The 21169-nt window shown below is 42.4% G+C and overlaps 1 protein-coding gene across 4 annotated transcripts in view; it reads right to left on the reverse strand.

The window, feature by feature from the left end:
• Window positions 1-3248: 3248 nt before the first annotated feature.
• Window positions 3249-21169, reverse strand: part of LOC129818432 (TNF receptor-associated factor 2-like) — a 30867-nt gene continuing 12946 nt past the window's right edge. For 3 of the 4 annotated variants that reach the window (XM_055874287.1, XM_055874286.1, XM_055874289.1), the window contains 7 exons: window positions 20707-20868; window positions 20474-20548; window positions 16686-16760; window positions 15159-15395; window positions 14552-14855; window positions 14236-14384; window positions 9974-14096 (listed from right to left, as the gene is read on the reverse strand). In XM_055874287.1, the coding sequence (XP_055730262.1) occupies window positions 13878-14096; window positions 14236-14384; window positions 14552-14855; window positions 15159-15395; window positions 16686-16760; window positions 20474-20548; window positions 20707-20868 (1221 nt within the window). In that variant the 3' untranslated portion in view covers window positions 9974-13877. Of the gene's footprint in view, window positions 3890-9973; window positions 14097-14235; window positions 14385-14551; window positions 14856-15158; window positions 15396-16685; window positions 16761-20473; window positions 20549-20706; window positions 20869-21169 lie in introns of those variants that run through there. The other variant, XM_055874290.1, reaches the window with a different exon arrangement.

Raw genomic sequence — 21169 nt, forward strand, 5'->3', positions numbered from 1 at the left:
GCTCAGTCATCTTTTTCATGTAATCCACAATCATCTCCTTTGTCTTGATCATGTTGAGAGAGAGGTTGTTGTCCTGGCACCACATGGCCAGGTCTCTGACCTCCTCCCTATAGGCTGTCTCGTCGTCACTGTTGTGTCATCTGCAAATTTAATGATGGTGTTGGAGTCGTGCCTGGCCGTGCAGTCATGAGTGAACAGGGAGTATAGGAGGGGACTGAGCACGCACCCCTGAGGGGCCCCTGTGTTGAGGATCAGCGTGGCGGATGTGTTGTTACCTACCCTTACCACCTGGGAGCGGCCCGTCAGGAAGTCCAAGATCCAGTTGCAGAGGGAGGTGTTTTGTCCCAGGGTCCTTAGCTTAGTGATGAGCTTTGAGGGCACTATGGTGTTGAACGCTGAGCTGTAGTCAATGAACAGCATTCTCACATAGGTGTTGCTTTTGTCCAGGTGGGAAAGGGCAGTGTGGAGTGCAATAGAGATTGCGTCATCTGTGGATCTGTTGGGGTGGTATGTAAATTGGTGTGTGTCTAGGGTTTCTGGGATGATGGTGTTGATGTGAGCCATGACCAGCCTTTCAAAGCACTTCATGGCTACAGACGTGAGTGCTACGGGTCGGTAGTCATTTAGGCAGGTTACATTAGTGTTCTTGGGCACAGGGACTATGGTGGTCTGCTTAAAACATGTTGGTATTACAGACTCTGACAGGGAGAGGTTGAAAATGTCAGTGAAGACACTTGCCAGTTGGTCAGCGCATGCCCGGAGCACATGTCCTGGTAATCCGCTTGGCCCTGCGGCCTTTTGAATCTTGACCTGTTTAAAGGTCTTACATCGGCTGCGGAGAGTGTGATCACACAGTCATCCGGGACAGCTGGCGCTCTCATGCTGGCGCTCTCATTCAGTGTTATTTGCCTTGAAGTAGTTTAGCTTGTCTGATAGGCTCGTGTCACTGGACGGCTCTCGGCTGTGCTTCCCTTTGTAGTCTGTAATGGTTTGTAAGCCCTGCCACATCCGACGACCGTCAGAGCCGGTGTAGTACGATTCGGTCTTAGTCCTGTATTGACGCTTTGCCTATTTGATGGTTCGTCGGAGCCTAATACCAATACTATGTATCAGAATAATTATTTCCCTGTGCTGTTCCCTTGAAGACTGTCAGGATGGACGATGGCTCAGGCCTGCCAGACAGCCTGGTGCTGGAGACCTTCCTGCGTCTCCCCCACGACGCTGTGCTGACACCCCCTTGTCCTGTGTGAGGAACAAGCCCTACGATGTGTTTGGCTGCTGGCTGAACGAGACCCACCTCGTCTCTGGCAACCTGCACTAGATCGGCAACATGACCTCCTGCTCTGTGCTCTGGCTCAATAAAGCCTTTCAGGTCGGTCCCTGGTCATAAATGTTATAGTTGGTAGAGGACAAAACAGCTGTTGGACTATTTGCCTTTATATAGTGACCATTTTGACTGGGTCATCGTATAACTGGTCAAACTGAATTAAACTGTGGACGTCCCACACACAGAATTATAGGATCTCTCTGGTTTCACTAATCTTGGTTTCTTTGAACAAGGTTTTGGTCCATGTCAGCTCTCTAAGTCAGAGTTATCAACTCCCTAAAGGCGTCCGCATGCTTGTGATGTTTTGGTCTTCGGTAAGTTTTTTTTTTCGGCTGTTCGTGCGCACACCAAAAATTGAGTCAGGCGGAAGTTCGGAGCCGAAGTCTACGCCCCTTCATTGGTCATCAGTAGAGATTCTTCAATTAAGTGTTTCAAATCAAATTGTATTAGTCACATGCACCAAATACAACAGTTATGTTATGCGCCGAATACAACAGTTATGTTATCATAGAAATGTCAGATCAATCTTCATGAATACAGGTAGGCCTATTTCACCTTACAGTGGAATGCTTACTTACGAGCCCCTAACCAACAATGCAGTTAAAAAAATACAGATAAGAAATAAAAATAACAAGTAATTAAAGAGCAGCAGTAAAATAACAATAGCGAGACTATATACAGGGGGGTACCGGTACAGAGTCAATGTGTGGGGGCACCGGTTAGTTGAGGTAGTATGTACATGTAGGTAGAGTTATTAAAGTGAATATGCATAGATAACAACAGAGAGTAGCAGTGGTGTAAAGAGGGGGTGGGGGTGGCACAGCAAATAGTCTGGGTAGCCATTGACTAGATGTTCAGGAGTCTTATGGCTTGACTAGAGTGGCTGGAGTCTTTGACAATTTTTAGGGCCTTCCTCTGACACCGCCTGGTATAGAGGTCCTGGATGGCAGGAAACTTGGCCCCAGTGATGTACTGGGCCTTTCGCACTACCCTCTGTAGTGCCTTGTGGTCGGAGGCCGAGCAGTTGCCATACCAGGCAGTGATGCAACCAGTCAGGATGCTCTCGATGGTGCAGCTGTAGAACCTTTTGAGGATCTGAGGACCCATGCCAAATCTTTTCAGTCTTTCTGAGGCGGAATAGGTTTCGTCGTGCCCTCTTCACGACTGTCTTGGTGTGCTTGGACCATGTTAGTTTGTTGGTGATGTGGACACCAAGGAACTTGAAGCTCTCAACCTGCTCCACTGCAGCCCTGTCGATGAGAATGGGGGCGTGCTCAGTCCTCTTTCTCCTGTAGTCCACAATCGTCTTTTTTGTTGCTATTCAGAGTTACAGTTCATACAAAGAAATTAGTTAATTGAAATAAATTAATTGGACCCTAATTTTAAGCTATGGATTTCTCATGACTGGGCAGGGGCACAGCCATGGGTGGGCCTGGGGGGGCATAGGTCCACCCACTGGGGAGCCAGGCCAAGCCAATCAGAATTAGTTTTCCCCCACAAAAGGGCTTTATTACAGACAGAAATTCTCCTCAGTTTCATCAGCTGTCTGGGTGGCTGGTCTCAGAACATCCCGTAGGTGAAGAAGCCGGATGTGGAGGTCCTGGTTGGACCTACTGCCAAATTATCTAAAATACCATTGGAGGCGGCTAATGGTAGAGAAATTAACATTACATTCTCTGGGAACAGCTCTGTTGGACATTTCTGCAGTCAGCATGCCAATTGCATTCTCCCTCAACTTGAGACATCTGTGGCATTGTGTTGTGACAAATCTCCACATTTGTCTTTTTATTGTAGCTTCTTGATATGCCACACCTGTCAGGTGGATTGATTATCTTGGCAAAGGAGAAATGCTCACTAACAGGATGTAAATCATTTTGTGCAAAATATTTGAGAGAAATAAGATTTTTGTGCGTATGGAATATTTATTTTATCTTTTATTTCAGCTCATGAAACATGGGACCAACACTTTACATTTTGTGTTTATATTTTTGTTCAGTATATTTACTGTGTCGTGTGTTCATGCATGACCCATATCCTCTCTCTCCCTCTCCCCAGGACGTAGATTCTGAGAACATATTATGTGACTTGTTAAACACAGTTTATTTTATATAGCCCTTCGTACATCAGCTAATATCTCGAAGTGTTGTACAGAAACCCAGCCTAAAACCCCAAACAGCAAGCAATGCAGGTGTAGAAGCACGGTGGCTAGGAAAAAACTCCCTAGAAAGGCCAAAACCTAGGAAGAAACCTAGAGAGGAACCAGGCTATGAGGGGTGGCCAGTCCTCTTCTGGCTGTGCCGGGTGGAGATTATAACAGAACATGGCCAAGATGTTCAAAATGTTCATAAGTGACAAGCATGGTCAAATAATAATCAGGAATAAATGTCAGTTGGCTTTTCATAGCCGATCATTAAGAGTTGAAAACAGGTCTGGGACAGGTAGGGGTTCCATAACCGCAGGCAGAACAGTTGAAACTGGAATAGCAGCAAGGCCAGGTGGACTGGGGACAGTAAGGAGTCATCATGCCCGGTAGTCCTGACGTATGGTCCTAGAGCTCAGGTTCTCCAAAAGAGAGAAAGAAAGAGAGAAGTAGAGAATTAGAGAGAGCATACTTAAATTCACACAGGACACTGGATAAGACAGGAGAAGTACTCCAGATATAACCAACTGACCCTAGCCCCCCGACACATAAACTACTGCAGCATAAATACTGGAGGCTGAGACAGGAGGGGTCAGGAGACACTGTGGCCCCATCCGATGATACCCCCAGACAGGGCCAAACAGGAAGGATATAACCCCACCCACTTTGCCAAAGCACAGCCCCCGCACCACAAGAGGGATATCTTCAACCACCAACTTACAATCCTGAGACAAGGCCGAGTATAGCCCACAAAGATCTCCACCACAGCACAAACCAAGGGGGGGCGCCAACCCAGACAGGAAGATCACGTCAGTAACTCAACCCACTCAAGTGACGCACCCCTCCTAGGGACGGCATGAAAGAGCACCAGTAAGCCAGTGACTCAGCCCCTGTAATAGGGTTAGAGGCAGAGAATCCCAGTGGAGAGAGGGGAACCGGCCAGGCAGAGACAGCAAGGGCGGTTCGTTGCTCCAGAGCCTTTCCGTTCACCTTCACACTCCTGGGCCAGACTACACTCAATCATATGACCTACTGAAGAGATAAGTCTTCAGTAAAGACTTAAAGATTGAGACCGAGTCTGCGTCTCTCACATGGGTAGGCAGACCGTTCCATAAAAATGGAGATCTATAGGAGAAAGCCCTGCCTCCAGCTGTTTGCTTAGAAATTCTAGGGACAATTAGGAGGCCTGCGTCTTGTGGCCGTAGCGTACGTGTAGGTATGTACGGCAGGACCAACTCGGAAAGATAGGTAGGAGCAAGACCATGTAACGCTTTATAGGTTAACAGTAAAACCTTGAATACAGCCCTTGCCTTAACAGGAAGCCAGTGTAGGGAAGCTAGCACTGGAGTAATATGATCAAATTTCTTGGTTCTAGTCAGGATTCTAGCAGCCGTATTTAGCACTAACTGAAGTTTATTTAGTGCTTTATCCGGGTAGCCGGAAAGTAGAGCATTGCAGTAGTCTAACCTAGAAGTAACAAATGCATTGATAATTTTTTTTGTGACAGAAAATGTCTGATTTTTGCAATGTTACGTAGATGGAAAAAAGCTGTCCTTGAAACAGTCTTGATATGTTCGTCAAAAGAGAGATCAGGGTCCAGAGTAACGCCGAGGTCCTTCACAGTTTTATTTGAGACAACTTTACAACCATCAAGATTAATTGTCAGATTTAACAGAAGATCTCTTTGTTTCTTGGGACCTAGAACAAGCATCTCTGTTTTGTCTGAGTTTAAAAGTAGAAAGTTTTCAGCCATCCACTTCCTTATGTCTGAAACACAGGCTTCTAGCGAGGGCAATTTTGGGGCTTCACCATGTTTCATTGAAATGTACAGCTGTGTGTCATCCGCATAGCAGTGAAAGTTAACATTATGTTTTCAAATAACATCCCCAAGAGGTAAAATATATAGTGAAAACAATAGTGGTCCTAAAACGGAACCTTGAGGAACACCGAAATGTACAGTTGATTTGTCAGAGGACAAACCATTCCCAGAGACAAACTGATATCTTTCCGACAGATAAGATCTAAACCAGGCCAGAACTTGTCCGTGTAGACCAATTTGGGTTTCCAGTCTCTCCAAAAGAATGTGGTGATCGATGGTGTCAAAGGCAGCACTAAGGTCTAGTAGCACGAGGACAGATGCAGAGCCTCGGTCTGACGCCATTGAAAGGTAATTTACCACCTTCACAAGTGCAGTCTCAGTGCTATGATGGGGTCTAAAACCAGACTGAAGCATTTCGTATACATTGTTTGTCTTCAGGAAGGCAGTGAGTTGCTGCGCAACAGCTTTTTCTAAAATTTTTGAGAGGAATGGAAGATTCGATATAGGCCAATAGTTTTTCATATTTTCCGGGTCAACGTTTGGCTTTTTCAAGAGAGGCTTTATTACTGCCACTTTTAGTGAGTTTGGTACACATCCGGTGGATAGAGAGCCGTTTATTATGTTCAACATAGGAGGGCCAAGCACATGAAGCAGCTCTTTCAGTAGTTTAGTTGGATTAGGATCCAGTATGCAGCTTAAAGGTTTAGAGGCTATGATTATTTTCATCATTGTGTCAAGAGATATAGTACTAAAACACTTAAGTGTCTCTCCCGATCCCAGGCCCTGGCAGAGCTGTACAGATCCAGGACAGCTAAGCCCTGGAGGAATACGCAGATTTAAAGAGGAGTCCGTAATTTGCTTTCTAATGATCATGATCTTTTCCTCAAAGAAGTTCATGAATTTATTACTGCTGAAGTGAAAGCCATCCTCTCTTGGGGAATGCTGCTTTTTAGTTAGCTTTGCAACAGTATCAAAAATACATTTTGGATTGTTCTTATTTTCCTCAATTAAGTTGGAAAAGTAGGATGATCGAGCAGCAGTGAGGGCTCTTCGATACTGCACGGTACTGTCTTTCCAAGCTAGTCGGAAGACTTCCAGTTTGGTGTGGCGCCATTTCCGTTCCAATTTTCTGGAAGCTTGCTTCAGAGCTCGGGTATTTTCTGTATACCAGGGAGCTAGTTTCTTATGACAAATGTTTTTCGTTTTTAGGGGTGCAACTGCATCTAGGGTATTGCGCAAGGTTAAATTGAGTTCCTCAGTTAGGTGGTTAACTGATTTTTGTCCTCTGACGTCCTTGGGTAGGCAGAAGGAGTCTGGAAGGGCATCAAGGAATTTTTGTGTTGTCTGAGAATTTATAGCATGACTTTTGATGCCTTGGTTGGGGTCTGAGCAGATTATTTGTTGCGATTGCAAACGTAATAAAATGGTGGTCCGATAGTCCAGGATTATGAGGAAAAACATTAAGATCTACAACATTTATTCCATGGGACAAAACTAGGTCCAGAGTATGACGGTGACAGTGAGTAGGTCCAGAGACATGTTGGACAAAACCCACTGAGTCGATGATGGCTCCGAAAGCCTTTTGGAGTGGGTCTGTGGACTTCTCCATATGAATATTAAAATCACCAAAAATTAGAATATGATCTGCTATGACTACAAGGTCCGATAGGAATTCAGGGAACTCAGAGAGGAACGCTGTATATGGCCCAGGAGGCCTGTAAACAGTAGCTATAAAAAGTGATTGAGTAGGCTGCATAGATTTCATGACTAGAAGCTCAAAAGACGAAAACGTCATTTTTTTTTTGTAAACTGAAATTTGCTATCGTAAATGTTAGCAACACCTCCGCCTTTGCGGGATGCACGGGGGATATGGTCACTAGTGTAACCAGGAGGAGAGGCCTCATTTAACACAGTAAATTCATCAGGCTTAAGCCATGTTTCAGTCAGGCCAATCACAGGCCAACAGTTACTGAGTTTAATTGCAGTGATAGGAGAAAACTGATGATGGATCAACAACATTGTAGTTACTCCACAATACTAACCTAAATGAAAGGGAAGCTTGTACAGAATAAAACATATTCCATAGCATGCATCCTGTTTGCAATAAGGCACAAAAGTAAAACTGCAAATCATTTAACCTTATGTCTGTTATGTTTGGGAAAAATTCAACACAACACATCACTGAGTACCACTCTTCATATTTTCAAGCATGGTGGTGGCTGCATTATGTTATGGGTGTGTTTGTCATCGCCAAGGACTAGGGAGTTGTTTCGGATAAAAAGAAACGGAATAGAGTTAAAAACAGGCAAAATCCTAGAGGAAAACCTGGTTCGGTCTGCTTTGCAAGACACTGGGTGACATTCATCTTTCAGCAGTACATTAACTTAAAACACAAGGACAAATATACGCTTGAATTACTTACCAAGACAACATTGACTGTTCCAACAACCAACTTGACAGAGCTTGAATAATTTTATAAAGAATAATGTGCAAATATTGTACAATCCAGGTGTGTAAAGCTCTTAGAGACTTACCCAGAGAGACTCACAGCTGTAATTGCTACCAAAGGTGATTCTTACATGTATTGACTCAAGGGTATGAATACTTATATAAATTAGATTTCTATATTTCAAATGTAATAATTTGCTAAAATTTCTTAACATGTTTTCACTTTGTCATTATGGGGTATTGTGTGTAGATGGGTGAGAATTTAAAAAACATTTTTTTATTAATTTTGAATTCTGCCTGTAACACAACAAAATGGGGAATAAGTTAAGGGGTAAGAATACTTCACTCGTCATTCACCAGTGATTATCACTCTCCCTCTAGTGGTGCAGAGGACAAACATGGTTGCATCTGGGACCGCCACTACAACATCTGCCTGGCGCGGCTGCAGCATGACGATGTGGTCAACTCTGTGGCCTTCAGCCCGACCGACCAGGAGCTGCTGCTCTCTGCCAGCGACGACTCCACCATCAAGGTGTGGCACTCGGGTCGTAGGGTCCGCCTGACACAGACGCCCGCCCATCCCCCGCACCCTCTCCTGGCTGGTCCGCAACAAGAACACCACCTCCGCCAACAGGAAACCCTGACCACCTGAGGGGTGGGAGGGGACTGGAAACGAGAGCGGGGGAAAGACTTTCATGCTGTTGTCTCTGTCCAGGTATCTCTGTATGTGAACAGTCGAGCGTGGCAGGCGGGCTGGGTGATCTCTGACCCCACTCCAGGAGTAGCTATCTTCATTGTGGGAAAATCACACTTTTTATGCCTGACATCACCAACCACCAAGGACATGTGACAGCTGGGGTAAGCCACAAGGAGGCATAATTGCAACAGCAATTTCACAGGCCTCTCCATAAATGTCCTTTTTGAAGGTGACACCTAGCAAGGTCAATTGCTGTCAAGGTGAAGGTCATACGGTACAGGTAAATTCCTCCTGGACCCGTGCATGGTCTGGGAGGGAAATTACATTCATTGATTATAACGATCATGCTTCCAATGAATGAATGAGCTACTGGAGAAGAAACATGGGAGACTACTTCAAGAAATACATTTATTTAGAGTTTGTTCACTGAATGAAGAGAAGAGATGTGGATACTAAAATATGGTCAAAGATCACACTTGTGTGTTTTGTCTTCTGTTTTTAACTCTCTCAATCTATGTGCATGTTTGCACATATTCTTTCACATTTGTTTATGTTGGGTGTACTATCACATCAGTGATGTCATATGATTGCAGAGCTGAGGATGTCTGAAATTACCAAGAGCAATTCAAGTGGTCTGGTACCTCCTGAAAGTGTGTTTGTAAATGTGTCAGAGGGGCGCGAATAATCCAGGACTGTAATGGCCGACAAGGTCTCTTCATTGTTACACTCAAGTTTCACCAAATTGTCATGATAGAAATATCACTAAACTTTGTTGCTACATTCCACAATCTACAAAATTACTCTGACTCTCCTTTAAAACACATGCTAGATGAATAAGGTGACACAACCGACCCATTGCTCCTGAACACTGCCAGTATGATGCCAGTTTCAAATCAATATTTTACTAAATGGTTGTAATAGTCCTGTGGTCATTTTATCCCTGAGGGATAAACATCCAACTTGTCATGGGATGGGATCATAGGAAGACGTGTCTAGCACACGATTTATGTAAGTGTTGCATTTTTATAGAGCCTACTGACAAAGCACATTCAAAGCAGTACAGTAGGTCATGGTCATATCTGCATTTCTTGCAGTAAAAGCCTTCAGTCCTCTAATGCTTTTAAAACACTCTCTCCTGAAACCTGAACTAGAAGTCTGTGTGCCTGTTGCTTCTCTGATTGGATGTAACCACAACTTACCCCAGCTCTGGTCATGCATCATTTTATTGTGCATAGAAAATGAACATTTTAAGTTATGTTTTTAAAAATATGTCTTGCTCTTTTTCAGTTCTCACTGACTAATCTGCAACCCTACGCTAGATTTGATTGAACTTCAAATACACTTTCCTATCACTTTCATTGTTACCTTTCATTTCCAATGTGAGTGGAAAAGATCCTTGTGATCACAGGGCAAAATGCACAATCAATGCTCATATAACAAAATCACATGCTTGGTTCATGTTCTCTGACCAAAGCAAAGAGACAATCACAAGGTGTATAGTATTCATAAAGTAGATCTCCCCAGAGCCCTATACTACGAATGTAGTTTGTAGTTAGCAAGGTAACTTTATTCAACTCGGGATAATTGGTACCACGTAAGTGGCTCACATTTTAGCCAGGTACATTACTTTTAAGAAACAGGTATACTTTTCCACCTCCAATTCATTGTTATAGATACAATATATCTTCTATATAATCCCAGGACTACTCCATGCTAGATTGAATTAACATGCAATCAAATCAAACACCTCAATGTTCCAATGAAAACAAGTAACTACGGCACACAGGTCTTGACAGTCACAATCATGAGAGCATAAAACAAAATGACTCCTGCAAGATCAACAGTGCGACTTCCTTGGTTAAATAAGACAAATAAATGACAAACTTAAACAGGTAACTATATTAATTCTAATTGCTTTCCTATAACACATGCATATAATTAACATTACACACTGTGCTGTTATATTTCTGTAATCTGCCCTTCAACAAAAACACCTACATATGACTCTTTACCATTACAGTGACAAAAATATACATAATCTACATTATCAACACATCAAATGTTTTTGTATATTAGTTATAGCTGAATAAGGACCCACAATAATATGTTAAGTGAAGGAGATGTCCTTAAATAATTCTCATCCACTCTACACAAGATAGATAAGGTTAACCTGTCACAAGTATGACATTCAGAAACACTTAATTGTTCTATTCAATACAATTATGCTGGCATAATAGCCTGCTAACTTACCATTATGCGCTAGCTCAGTATAAATACTAATCTTGTTATTTGAGATAAAATATGCATTTCGTATTTGAAAAGAGCAGGAGCTTCCTCAGCTTAGCCTATAACATAATATAGTTCATATAATTGTTATAGTTAATATGATGTATACTGTATTTTATTACAGTATATTTAATCATATATCTTAATTGGGTACATGTCTACTGTGGCGTACTCTTGTACACTACAGCTATATAGGCACTGTTCATCTACCTAGCTAACAGAACTGGACTAAAAAGTATACTGAGGAAAGATACGATGATCGTTTCATCTGAGCCTCAAGCGGATCAAATCAAAATCTAATTTTATTTGTCACATGCGCTGCATACAACAGGTATAATAGACCTTAACTTGAAATGCTTACTTACAAGCCCTTTAACTAACAATGCAGTTGAAAAAAATAAGTGTTAAGTAAAAAAATAGTTAAAAAATAAAAGAGCAGCAGTAAAATAATAGTAGCGAGGTACAAAATAAGTTACAAATAACACGAAAACCAATTGTGCTATTGTGTGTGTTAAGGGCCCGTAAAATCGGCAGCCATCTCCTCCGGTGCCATTCAGTCAAAATGGCGTATAATGCTCAAATTAAGTATTGCCTATGTCTGCCTGAAGCTCAGGATAATGCAGAGGATGTGGTTGGTGCCTTTGAAAGGAGGTCAATTAAGAGGTGTCAAATTTGGTCCGCTTTGCAGCTATTTTGATAATTCTTTGCCATGCTTAGTAGAAGACATTAATGGTAACACAAACTTGATACTGCTTCAATTTGATGGAAAACTACTTTAAATTCAAGGTAAAGCCTGTTGTGCACATGCACAGTATTATGCACCCACCGTGTTCAATGATTTATTAGGCTTTAAGTACAGCGCATACAGCATGTATGTGAGCAGTGGTGTGTATTCATGGATGCCAAGGGAAGCCAGGCTCCTCCCCAAAAATAACATATAAATGATTTTGTCTTTCATCTTTCTGTGTTTCATAAATTTCCTTCAATTCGCAAGAGGCTGAATGTATCTCACCGGAGAAAGCATTCAAGCAAACAAAATAGCGACCCTCTGTCTCTGTATGTGTAGCCCATCTATGCTGTCTGGTCAAAAAGAGTGACATTGTTGCCACCCGTAGCATTGAATGCAAGGGAAGCCAAGGAGCATTTGGCCTCCCTTGATCATTTTTTCTATAAAATAGCCAATCAACGTTGAGCTAAACTGAGTGAGCTCAGCTGTGTATGGTTATGGCACACCAAAAAAAAAAAGGCTCAAGGTAAGCCAGTTTGGATTTAGCTTCAGACCAATCACATCACATTAGAAGCCAAACATCATTGACAGAAAACTTGAATTAATTGCATCCCATTGTGTCGTTGTCCTCCAGTGGCTAGCTAGCTAAAATTGGCCCATTCCTAAATTAGCAATGGATAGAGAATTGAACTTGTGGTTTACTTAATTATCCTTACTGGCCAATGGTTATAATGGCAATTCTGATCCAACCATAAATTCATGCATTGTGTACCTGGCCCGAGAGGATGGAAGTTCAACATGTAGTAATGTTAATGTAATGTAATGTAACATGTAGTAATGTTAGGCTAATGTTAACTAGCTGGCCTGGCACATCATTGCCAATGAAAGGAAGTTAGGCTAGTGAGCAAGTATTTTAGCCAGGTAGCCTAGGACAACAAAAAAATAAGTATATGACAGAGTCATAGATCGTTTAGGCAACATGAAAGTGGAGGATGGCATTGGCGTTTCTAGGGTACGGTGTAGGGTGAGTCAACATGTTTTTCTATTGCACGCATACACACAGAAATCAGAACCATGGACAGCTACATAATATTTAGCTTACATTGGTTGGACATCATTTTTTTTGGTATCTTTTAGTTGTCAAAGTATTAGACTAAGCATAGGTGATTAGATGATTTTGAAATGGTGCTGGAATAGTGGAGGCAGCTCCTGTTTTCTTTGCAACTTGCGGTAACTCAGTGGTTCTAAATCAATAGTTGTTTAGTAGTCTGAAAATGACAGAAACATTAACTTGCTTGACCATGCTGTAGGTCATGTAACTGTTACATGCAGTATCTTTTGTGGACTTCACCAGACAGAGGTTGCTCTCCTGTTTTGTGATGAAACAAAGCTGTGGTTGAATTTATTCTGCTACTGTGTCTTCTTATTGTCTCGGCCTTAGGCCTAAATATTACGGTGTCAAGGCATATGAACTAACAGATCATAGAGCAGACAACGCAATGATCACGACACACAGGTTGTAATATGGCTTTTCCCCCCCTGGCTTGGCTTCCCCAGTGATTTTACCCACACACCACTACTGGATGCGAGTGCACAACTGTTTAAATGGGAAAGCGTACTTATGTTTTTGGAATGCTCTTAGCTACTTAGTTAGGCCCATTGCTCCCCAAGGAGCATTTGCCATCTATGATCAACTAGTACAATTGTACTGTTGCCCCCCCCACATTTTTTATTTTATTTTTACAGATTGCGCCTGCTAGTCTTATGCATAACCTAACCCATCCTCCTTTATCCGGGCTTGGGACCGGCTTGTAGCTTTTTTGAGAAAGCACTAGGCGGAGTTTGTGGAACATTTCTTTAATATAAATTACCGACCGGTTGGTTTTGCCATTTAAAAAGTTGTGCCTGCTCACATGATGAATGGGCAGGATCTCTAACACATCCTTGTCCATGTGTACAACAGGTGCTACCTCAAGTAAAATTAGTTTTTCACAACTTGACAGTGTCATTTAGGCACGATCACATCAGTGTCTCTAAATTAAGAAATATTGGAAAATATGATAGAAATACATAACATGATTTATGTGCAATAAGCCTATTTTCTGACCAATTTTGACAAGCTCCTATTTCCTTGCATTCAAAAAAAGTCACGGCATCCTCTGCATAATACTGCACTTCTAGTAGTCAGAGCCAACACTTGGGTTGGCCATATCACTCACCCTATTTCTCTCTGTTTAAACCAATTGAAAAGATCTGCTAGCAGAATTCATTTTCATTCCAGTGCCTTCAGCCAGCAAAATAAACAGTGTCTATGATACACTTATAATAATAAATATATGCATTTTATAATAATATTACTTATATCATGTCATTTCAGAAGTTATATATATTAGTCTGCGTTTTGTGCCTTTGTGTAGGGGGCTTCCACAGCCTCTACAAGCCTGTGAGGTCTACAATGGCCTTGATGAAAATGGTATCATCCCTAAGGTAGGAGCTCTTGCCTGTCAGTTTAGCTAATGGGCAGAAGAGTGGGCAGCCACTGGCTATGTTCATCTCACTGATTGGCCGCTGGAAAGAGGTAGAGCTGACATCAGGTCGGAAGGCGTCAATAATATGCTCCCTGTTATTCTGATCCAGCAGCATCAGAGTCACCTATAGTAAAGAGAATGAGTAGGGAGACTTCATATTTTGTTTGATTTATTATGCAGTCGGTTGTAGTTAATTATGTTAGAAGTTAAGTTAATATGACAGATGGAGTTGAAGAAGGAATCAGAAAGGTAGAGAAACTCACTTTCTGACTGAAGGGCCATTTGAGCAGAGCGTCACACTTGCCCCTCATCACCACAAAGAAAAGAGAAAGGTGTGTCCCTCGACCTGTTCCGTCCCCATTCAGATACAGTCTTAGACACATCTTATAGCCATATTTACTGGAATAGAACGCTGTGGGAGAAGATAAACTTCTTTAGACAGGCCCTCGGTATCTGCATCTAACACTCACAAGGAAAACATGAGTGCATAAATGTGTATTGGTATGGTATATTTACGATACATTAAACAGTAAGGATACGCAGGTGTAGAGAATAACATATAATCAGCGTGGATCTAACCTGGTGAGAACATGGCGGGTGTTCGCCCGGCCACAGCGTCCTGCCGGCGGCGTGAGAAGTCAGCGATCTTCCAAACAAACACACCGTCAAAGGTGCAGAACTGGAGCTCCCTCAGAGTCTGGTCCGTCTCGGCTAGCTGTAGATCCCGCATGGTGAGAGTACGCTCTAGTTGACGCACCTTGTTGCTGAGGTTCTCAATCTTGTCCTGATCTAGTCGATGTTGTCGTGAGAAGGCCTCTAAAGTGAGAGAGCTCCTCTCTACTTCTCTGTTCAGTACACACACTATATTCTCCAGCACTGTCACCTGCAGGACCACAAGGGGAGAACAGAGAACACAATGAATACCAATCCTACACTATGTGTTGCTGTATCTTCAACAACTTCAGATGGACAAATATTCAGGTCATCTATTATAGTTAAATAACAACACGGTACATGTAGGACGCCAGTCTGTTTCATAATTTACCAGCTTGATTATCATTGCCCCCATCACACACGAGGAGGGACAACAACTACCACATTTGGGCTGCTAAATTTAGACACAGGCTAGCTTCTGTAGTATTCCTAGCTTTCCTACATAGCAAACATCCGCTCAAATGAGACCCACCTTATGGTCAAGGCCACTGGTCTGTCCAGAGGCAGCAGTTCCGCCCCCAACTGTGGCTGCAGAAGCTGTGGCTCCCTCCTCAGGAGCGCGGTACAGGCCAAGCCCAGAGTCCTCCTGCCACTCCCCCGGCCCCGGGGCCTCCGGACGCTGTAGCCGCACCATAGACGTCGCCAGGATCAGACGCATGTGCTCCATGAGGCTCGTCTGCTCGTGGTCACTGTGCTTTCCATTATCAATCTGCGGTGACACAACACGGTTAGCACACCGAGTTAACTAGTCTGTTCAGTGTAAATTTCAGATGCCCTTCAATATTGAGATTAAAGCTGGAATTCAATTGTAGAGGGCTGCACAGAAATATAATTTACTCTCTACAAACACTAGATGTCTCTTTTGAGACATGGCTCTCTTAAGGGTGTGTCCAATACCCAAGGGCAGATCTAAATCAGTGATACACTGAACAAAAATATAAACGCAACATGTAAAGTGTTGGTCCCATGTTTCATGAGCTGAAATAAAAATTCTCTGAAATTTTCCATACTCACAAAAATATTCTCTCAAATTTTGTGCACACATTTGTTTACATCCCTCTGTTAGTGAGCATTTATCCTTTGCCAAGATAATCCATCCACCTAACAGGTGTGGCATATCGAGAAGTTGATTAAACAGCATGATCATTACACAGGTGCACCTTGTGCTGGGGGCAATAAAAGATCACTAAAATGTGCACTTTTGTGACACAATACAATGCCACAGATGTCTCAAGTTGAGTAAGCATGCAATTGGCATGCTGACTGCAGGAATGTCCACCAGAGCTGTTGCCAGAGAATCTAATGTTAATTTCTCTACCATAAGCGGTATCCAACATAGTTTTAGAGAATTTGGCAGTATGTCCAACCAGCCTCACAACTGCAGCCCACGTGTATGGCGTTGTGTGGGTGAGCAGTTTGCTGATGTCAATGTTGTGAACAGAGTGCCCCATGGTGAAGGTGGGGTTATGGTATGGGCAGGCATAAGCTACGGACAACGAACACAATTGCATTTTATCGATGGCAATTTGAATGCACAGAGATATCGTAATGAGATCCTGAGGCCCATTTTAAGGTATCTGTGACCAACAGATGCTTATCTGTATTCCCAGTCATGTGAAATCCATAGATTAGGGCCTAATGACCGTATTTCAAATGACTGATTTCCTTATATGAACTGTACCCGAGTAAAATCTTTGAAATTGTTGCATGTTGCATTTATATATTTTTTCAGTATGATAGTCATCTTTGCACCCCAACAATGGGCAAGTTTCTCTCGATCTACAAGGCTACGAATATAGGCATATTTATTTGACTAACAAATGAGGTCATATGAAGGTCAGGTCATAGGAAAATATAGACCTGTTCCTTCTATGACAAACAAGAAACCAGTACTAAAGAGCTGGCTGGGACATTATGTTCAAAGATTTTCAAACATCTAAGGGATCATCATATAGATAAGGTTTTATCTGATTAGATATAATTGATCTTCTACACATACCACAGCCTTGCAGCCAACCTCACTGAATGGACATGCAGTCTTAGACTTGGCACAGGATCTGCTGTGATCTTGAAACTGAAGGGAAAGAACAGAAAGAGAAAGGTCAGGGTTATGAAGATGAATGGGGGCAAACCCTGAAAATACCCACCATAATTTCAAATGTGAAGGTTGACAGTTGAGAGACAGGTTATTTTGATCTAAGTTCAAAGGTCCAACTCAAATGGAAAGTGCAACTACCTTTTTAGTTGTGTTATGAGAAGACTTTAGAGTAAGACCGACTTCTACTAAAGAGTGATAAATGATTAACATAAGCCATTCTGTTCATGCTCTGGCCTCCCACATGAAAAAGATACTACAGTATACCGTAGTATCACTATATACTGTAGTTCTTTTCCCAGACTTTACTGTAGTATTCACTATAATGTACAGTGAATACTGTAGTATTTACTGCAGTGTTTTGAAGACATTAATTCAAATGTTATTTGTCACATCCTCCGTAAACAACAAGTGTAGACTAACAGTGAAACTCTTACTTACAGGCCCTTCCCAACAATGCAGAGAGAAAGAAATTACTGAAGTACTTACTATTGTGTTTTGCGGACATTACTGTAGTATGCTGTATACAATAGTCTTGTTTTATTAGGTTTTAAATTATTTTATTTGTAATCTTGTCGTTGCTTTCTCCTAGAAGAAACTTACTGGACAAACTAAAAGAGCAAATTGTCCATAACCTGTATGTAGGTAGGACTGTGGTCTGAACGGTTAGGTTCCACACTTCTGCTCTTTTCTATAACCTGTAGACAACACAATATATGGTCTATACTTGGCATGTAGGTTTTTCAGTTATGGGTGGCACACATTGGGAACCCACATGGGTTCAGGGGACCCACATGCAAATATCAAATCAAATTTTATTTGTCACATACACATGGTTAGCAGATGTTAATGCGAGTGTAGCGAAATGCTTGTGCTTCTAGTTCCGACAATGCAGTAATAACCAACGAGTAAGCTAACAATTCCACAACTACTACCTTATACACACAAGTGTAAAGGGATAAAGAACATGTACAGGTTCCATTGATGGTTCCATTGATGACTGACTGGCACTCTTCTGGAAACCCAGCAATTGACTATGTTTACATATCCTTTCTTACTGCCTTGTTTTTTGTTTGCCTGGTTACTACATGATCGAGGGATACTGCAGTGTGTAGAATAATATTCTACAAAATTCTATAGTAAGCACTACACAATCGAGGGATACTAGTGTGGACTATAGGATTCTACAGTATACCACAGAATTCTATAGTAAGTACTACAGTATTCTATAGTAAACTGTAGTATTTTTATGTGGGCTACTCTTGGCTAGGCAATAAAGCATCCTTATTGAAAGCAGAAACAGTATGGCACCAACAATGCTATAAAATAAGATTAACTGACCTAAAAATGAAACTAAATTACATTTACATGTTAGTAATTTAGCAGATGCTCTTATCCAGAGTGACTTACGGGAGAAATTAGGATAAGTGCCTTGCTCAAGGGCACTGACAGATTTTTCACCTAGTCGTCTCGGGGATTCGAATCAGCCCACCGCTCTTAACAGCTAGGCTACCTGAAAGGTCACAGAGGTACAGTAGAGCATAGGGCTGTGCGGTATACCGTATTTAACTATATACATAGGTATTGATGCACGAACCGGTTTGGGTTTTTACTCTACCTTCTATAACGGTATTTGACTGATTTGTTAAATGTGATACGCCGTGTGTAACGTCCATTTTTCCTCCACTCTCTCTCCCGCTCTACATGCCGCTTTCCACACAACCCTGTCACAACTCTTCCATGGTATTTTCATTCGTTGTCATGTCAAGCAACACTGTATTCAAAGGGCCCACTATTATTTATATACTAACTATATAATTATAATAAACATTCCATTTCCATGATTCCAAAAGTTCACCCAAGTGTTTTGATCTAAATCACAATTGTAACATTTGGTTAAAAATAAGGCCTAGTATTTTTGCCCATATCGTGGCAGTGGGGAAATGATCTCAAATGAGTGCAGGAAATGCAGAAATTGATGGAAATACAGGAAATTATTTTAGGTTTAAGTTAAATTGAACAGTATAAAACAATCCGAATGGAGAAAGACCCATTGAAATCATTTAGAATATAAACTCAGCGAAAAAAGAAACGCCCCTTTTTCAGGACCCTGTCTTTCAAAGATAATTCATAAAAATCCAAATAACTTCAGATCTTCATTGTAAAGGGTTTAAACACTGTTTCCCATGCTTTTTCAATGAACCATAAACAATTAATGAACATGCACCTGTGGAACGGTCGTTAAGACACTAACAGCTTACAGATGGTAGGCAATTTAAGGTCACAGTTATGAAAGCTTAGGACACTAAAGAGGCCTTTCTACTGACTCTGAAAAACACCAAAAGAAAGATGCTCAGGGTCCCTGCACATCTGCGTGAACGTGCCTTAGGCATGCTGCAAGGAGGCATGACGACTGCAGATGTGGCCAGAGCAATAAATGGCAATGTCTGTACTGTGAGACACCTAAGACAGCGCTACAGGGAGACAGGATGGACAGCTGATCGTCCTTGCAGTGGCAGACCAAGTGTAACAACACCTGCACAGGATCGGTACATCCGAACATCACACCTGCTGGACAGGTACTGGATGGCAACAACTGCCCGAGTTACACCAGGTACGCACAATCCCTCCATCAGTGCTCAGACTGTCCGCACTAGACTGGGAGAGGCTGGACTGGGGGCTTGTAGGCCTGTTGTAAGGCAGGTCCTCACCAGACATCACTGGCAACAACGTCGCCTATGAGCACAAACCCACCGTCGCTGGCCCAGACAGGACTGGCAAAAAGTGCTCTTCACCTTAGACTCTCTGTTTTGTCTCACCAGGGGTGATGGTCGGATTCACGTTTATCATCAAAGGAATGAGTGTTACACCGAGGCCTGTACTCTGGAGCGGGATCAATTTGGAGGGGGAGGGTCCATCATGGTCTGGGGCGGTGTGTCACAGCATCATCGGACTGAGCTTGTTGTCATTGCAGGGAATCTCAACGCTGTGCGTTACAGGGAAGACATCCTCCTCCCTCATGTGGTACCCTTCCTGCAGGCTCATCCTGACATGACCTTCCAGCATGACAATGCCACCAGCCATACTGCGCGTTCTGTGCGTGATTTCCTGCAAGACAGGAATGTCAGTGTTCTGCCATGGCCAGCAAAGAGCCCGGATCTCAATCCCATTGAGCACGTCTGGGACCTGTTGGATCGGAGGGTGAGGGCTAGGGCCATTCCCCCCAGAAATGTCTGGGAACTTGCCTTGGTGGAAGAGTGGGGGAACATTGCAGAGCAAGAACTGGCAAATCTGGTGCAGTCCATGAGGAGTAGATGCACTGCAATACTTAATGCAGCTGGTGGCCACACCAGACACTGACTGTTCCTTTTGATTTTGACTCCCCCTTTGTTAAGGGACACATTATTCCATTTCTGTTAGTCACATGTCTGTGGAACTTGTTCAGTTTATGTCTCAGTTGTTGAATCTTGTTATGTTCATATAAATATTTACACATGTTAAGTTTGCTGAAAATAAACGCAGTTGACAGTGAGAGGAATTTTCTTTTTTTGCTGAGTTTGTGTTGCCACCCTAGGGTCACACTACTCAAAAAGCACATTTCAGAACTTTTATCGTCAAATTCCGTCATAAATTTGAAAAATACCATGATATGATATTTTGTCCATATCGCCCAGCCCTAGTAGAGCACAGACCTTTTCCCGTGGGATCTTTTTCTTTCCACAGTCCTTGCATTGCATGGGAAACTTCTGGCAGATTTCATCATGAGCCTGTAACACATGAGGAGTGGCGTTGGTAGGAAAATATCAGTTCATCCCAGAGAGTAAGGAGGACATTCCATAAGCATCTCATCACAATCTTACTCTAAAGTACTGGAGCTAATTGTACATTTGTTGTCCATTGGTGTTCTCCAGATAAGCTCCCTCACCTTGATCTGCTTGAAGTTGAAGGAGACTTTGCAGTACTTGCAGTTCAATGTTCTTTCTTCACATTCTCTCTCGTTATGCCTCTCTTTTTCACTGCGCAGGATGAGGACCTGGCAGGCTTCACATGGTACGTGCTCATACTCGCACTTGCCCTCGTGTTGTGCCTAGAGACAAAAATAAAAGACACTATTCAAACAAATTCATCACATGCAGCCCAGATTGTAAACACATGGACACAAGCTTTGAGAGGAAGAATGGTACATGTTACACCACATTTGAAAACCCCCAGAACCAAATTGATTAGTTTGACAGCGCTTGTTAGATTTAGTGCACAATGAGGTTTAGTTCTGGGTTTTGAGATTATACCGTAAAGGACAGTCATTCCTTATCAGACTTTATCTAAATTCCTCAAACATAATGGAGTGGCGTTATTACTGGTCTTAGAATTTGCATTGAAGTTGAATG

The sequence above is a fragment of the Salvelinus fontinalis genome, chromosome 21 (genome assembly GCF_029448725.1).
Source record: "Salvelinus fontinalis isolate EN_2023a chromosome 21, ASM2944872v1, whole genome shotgun sequence".
NCBI classification, from domain to species: Eukaryota; Metazoa; Chordata; class Actinopteri; order Salmoniformes; family Salmonidae; genus Salvelinus; species Salvelinus fontinalis.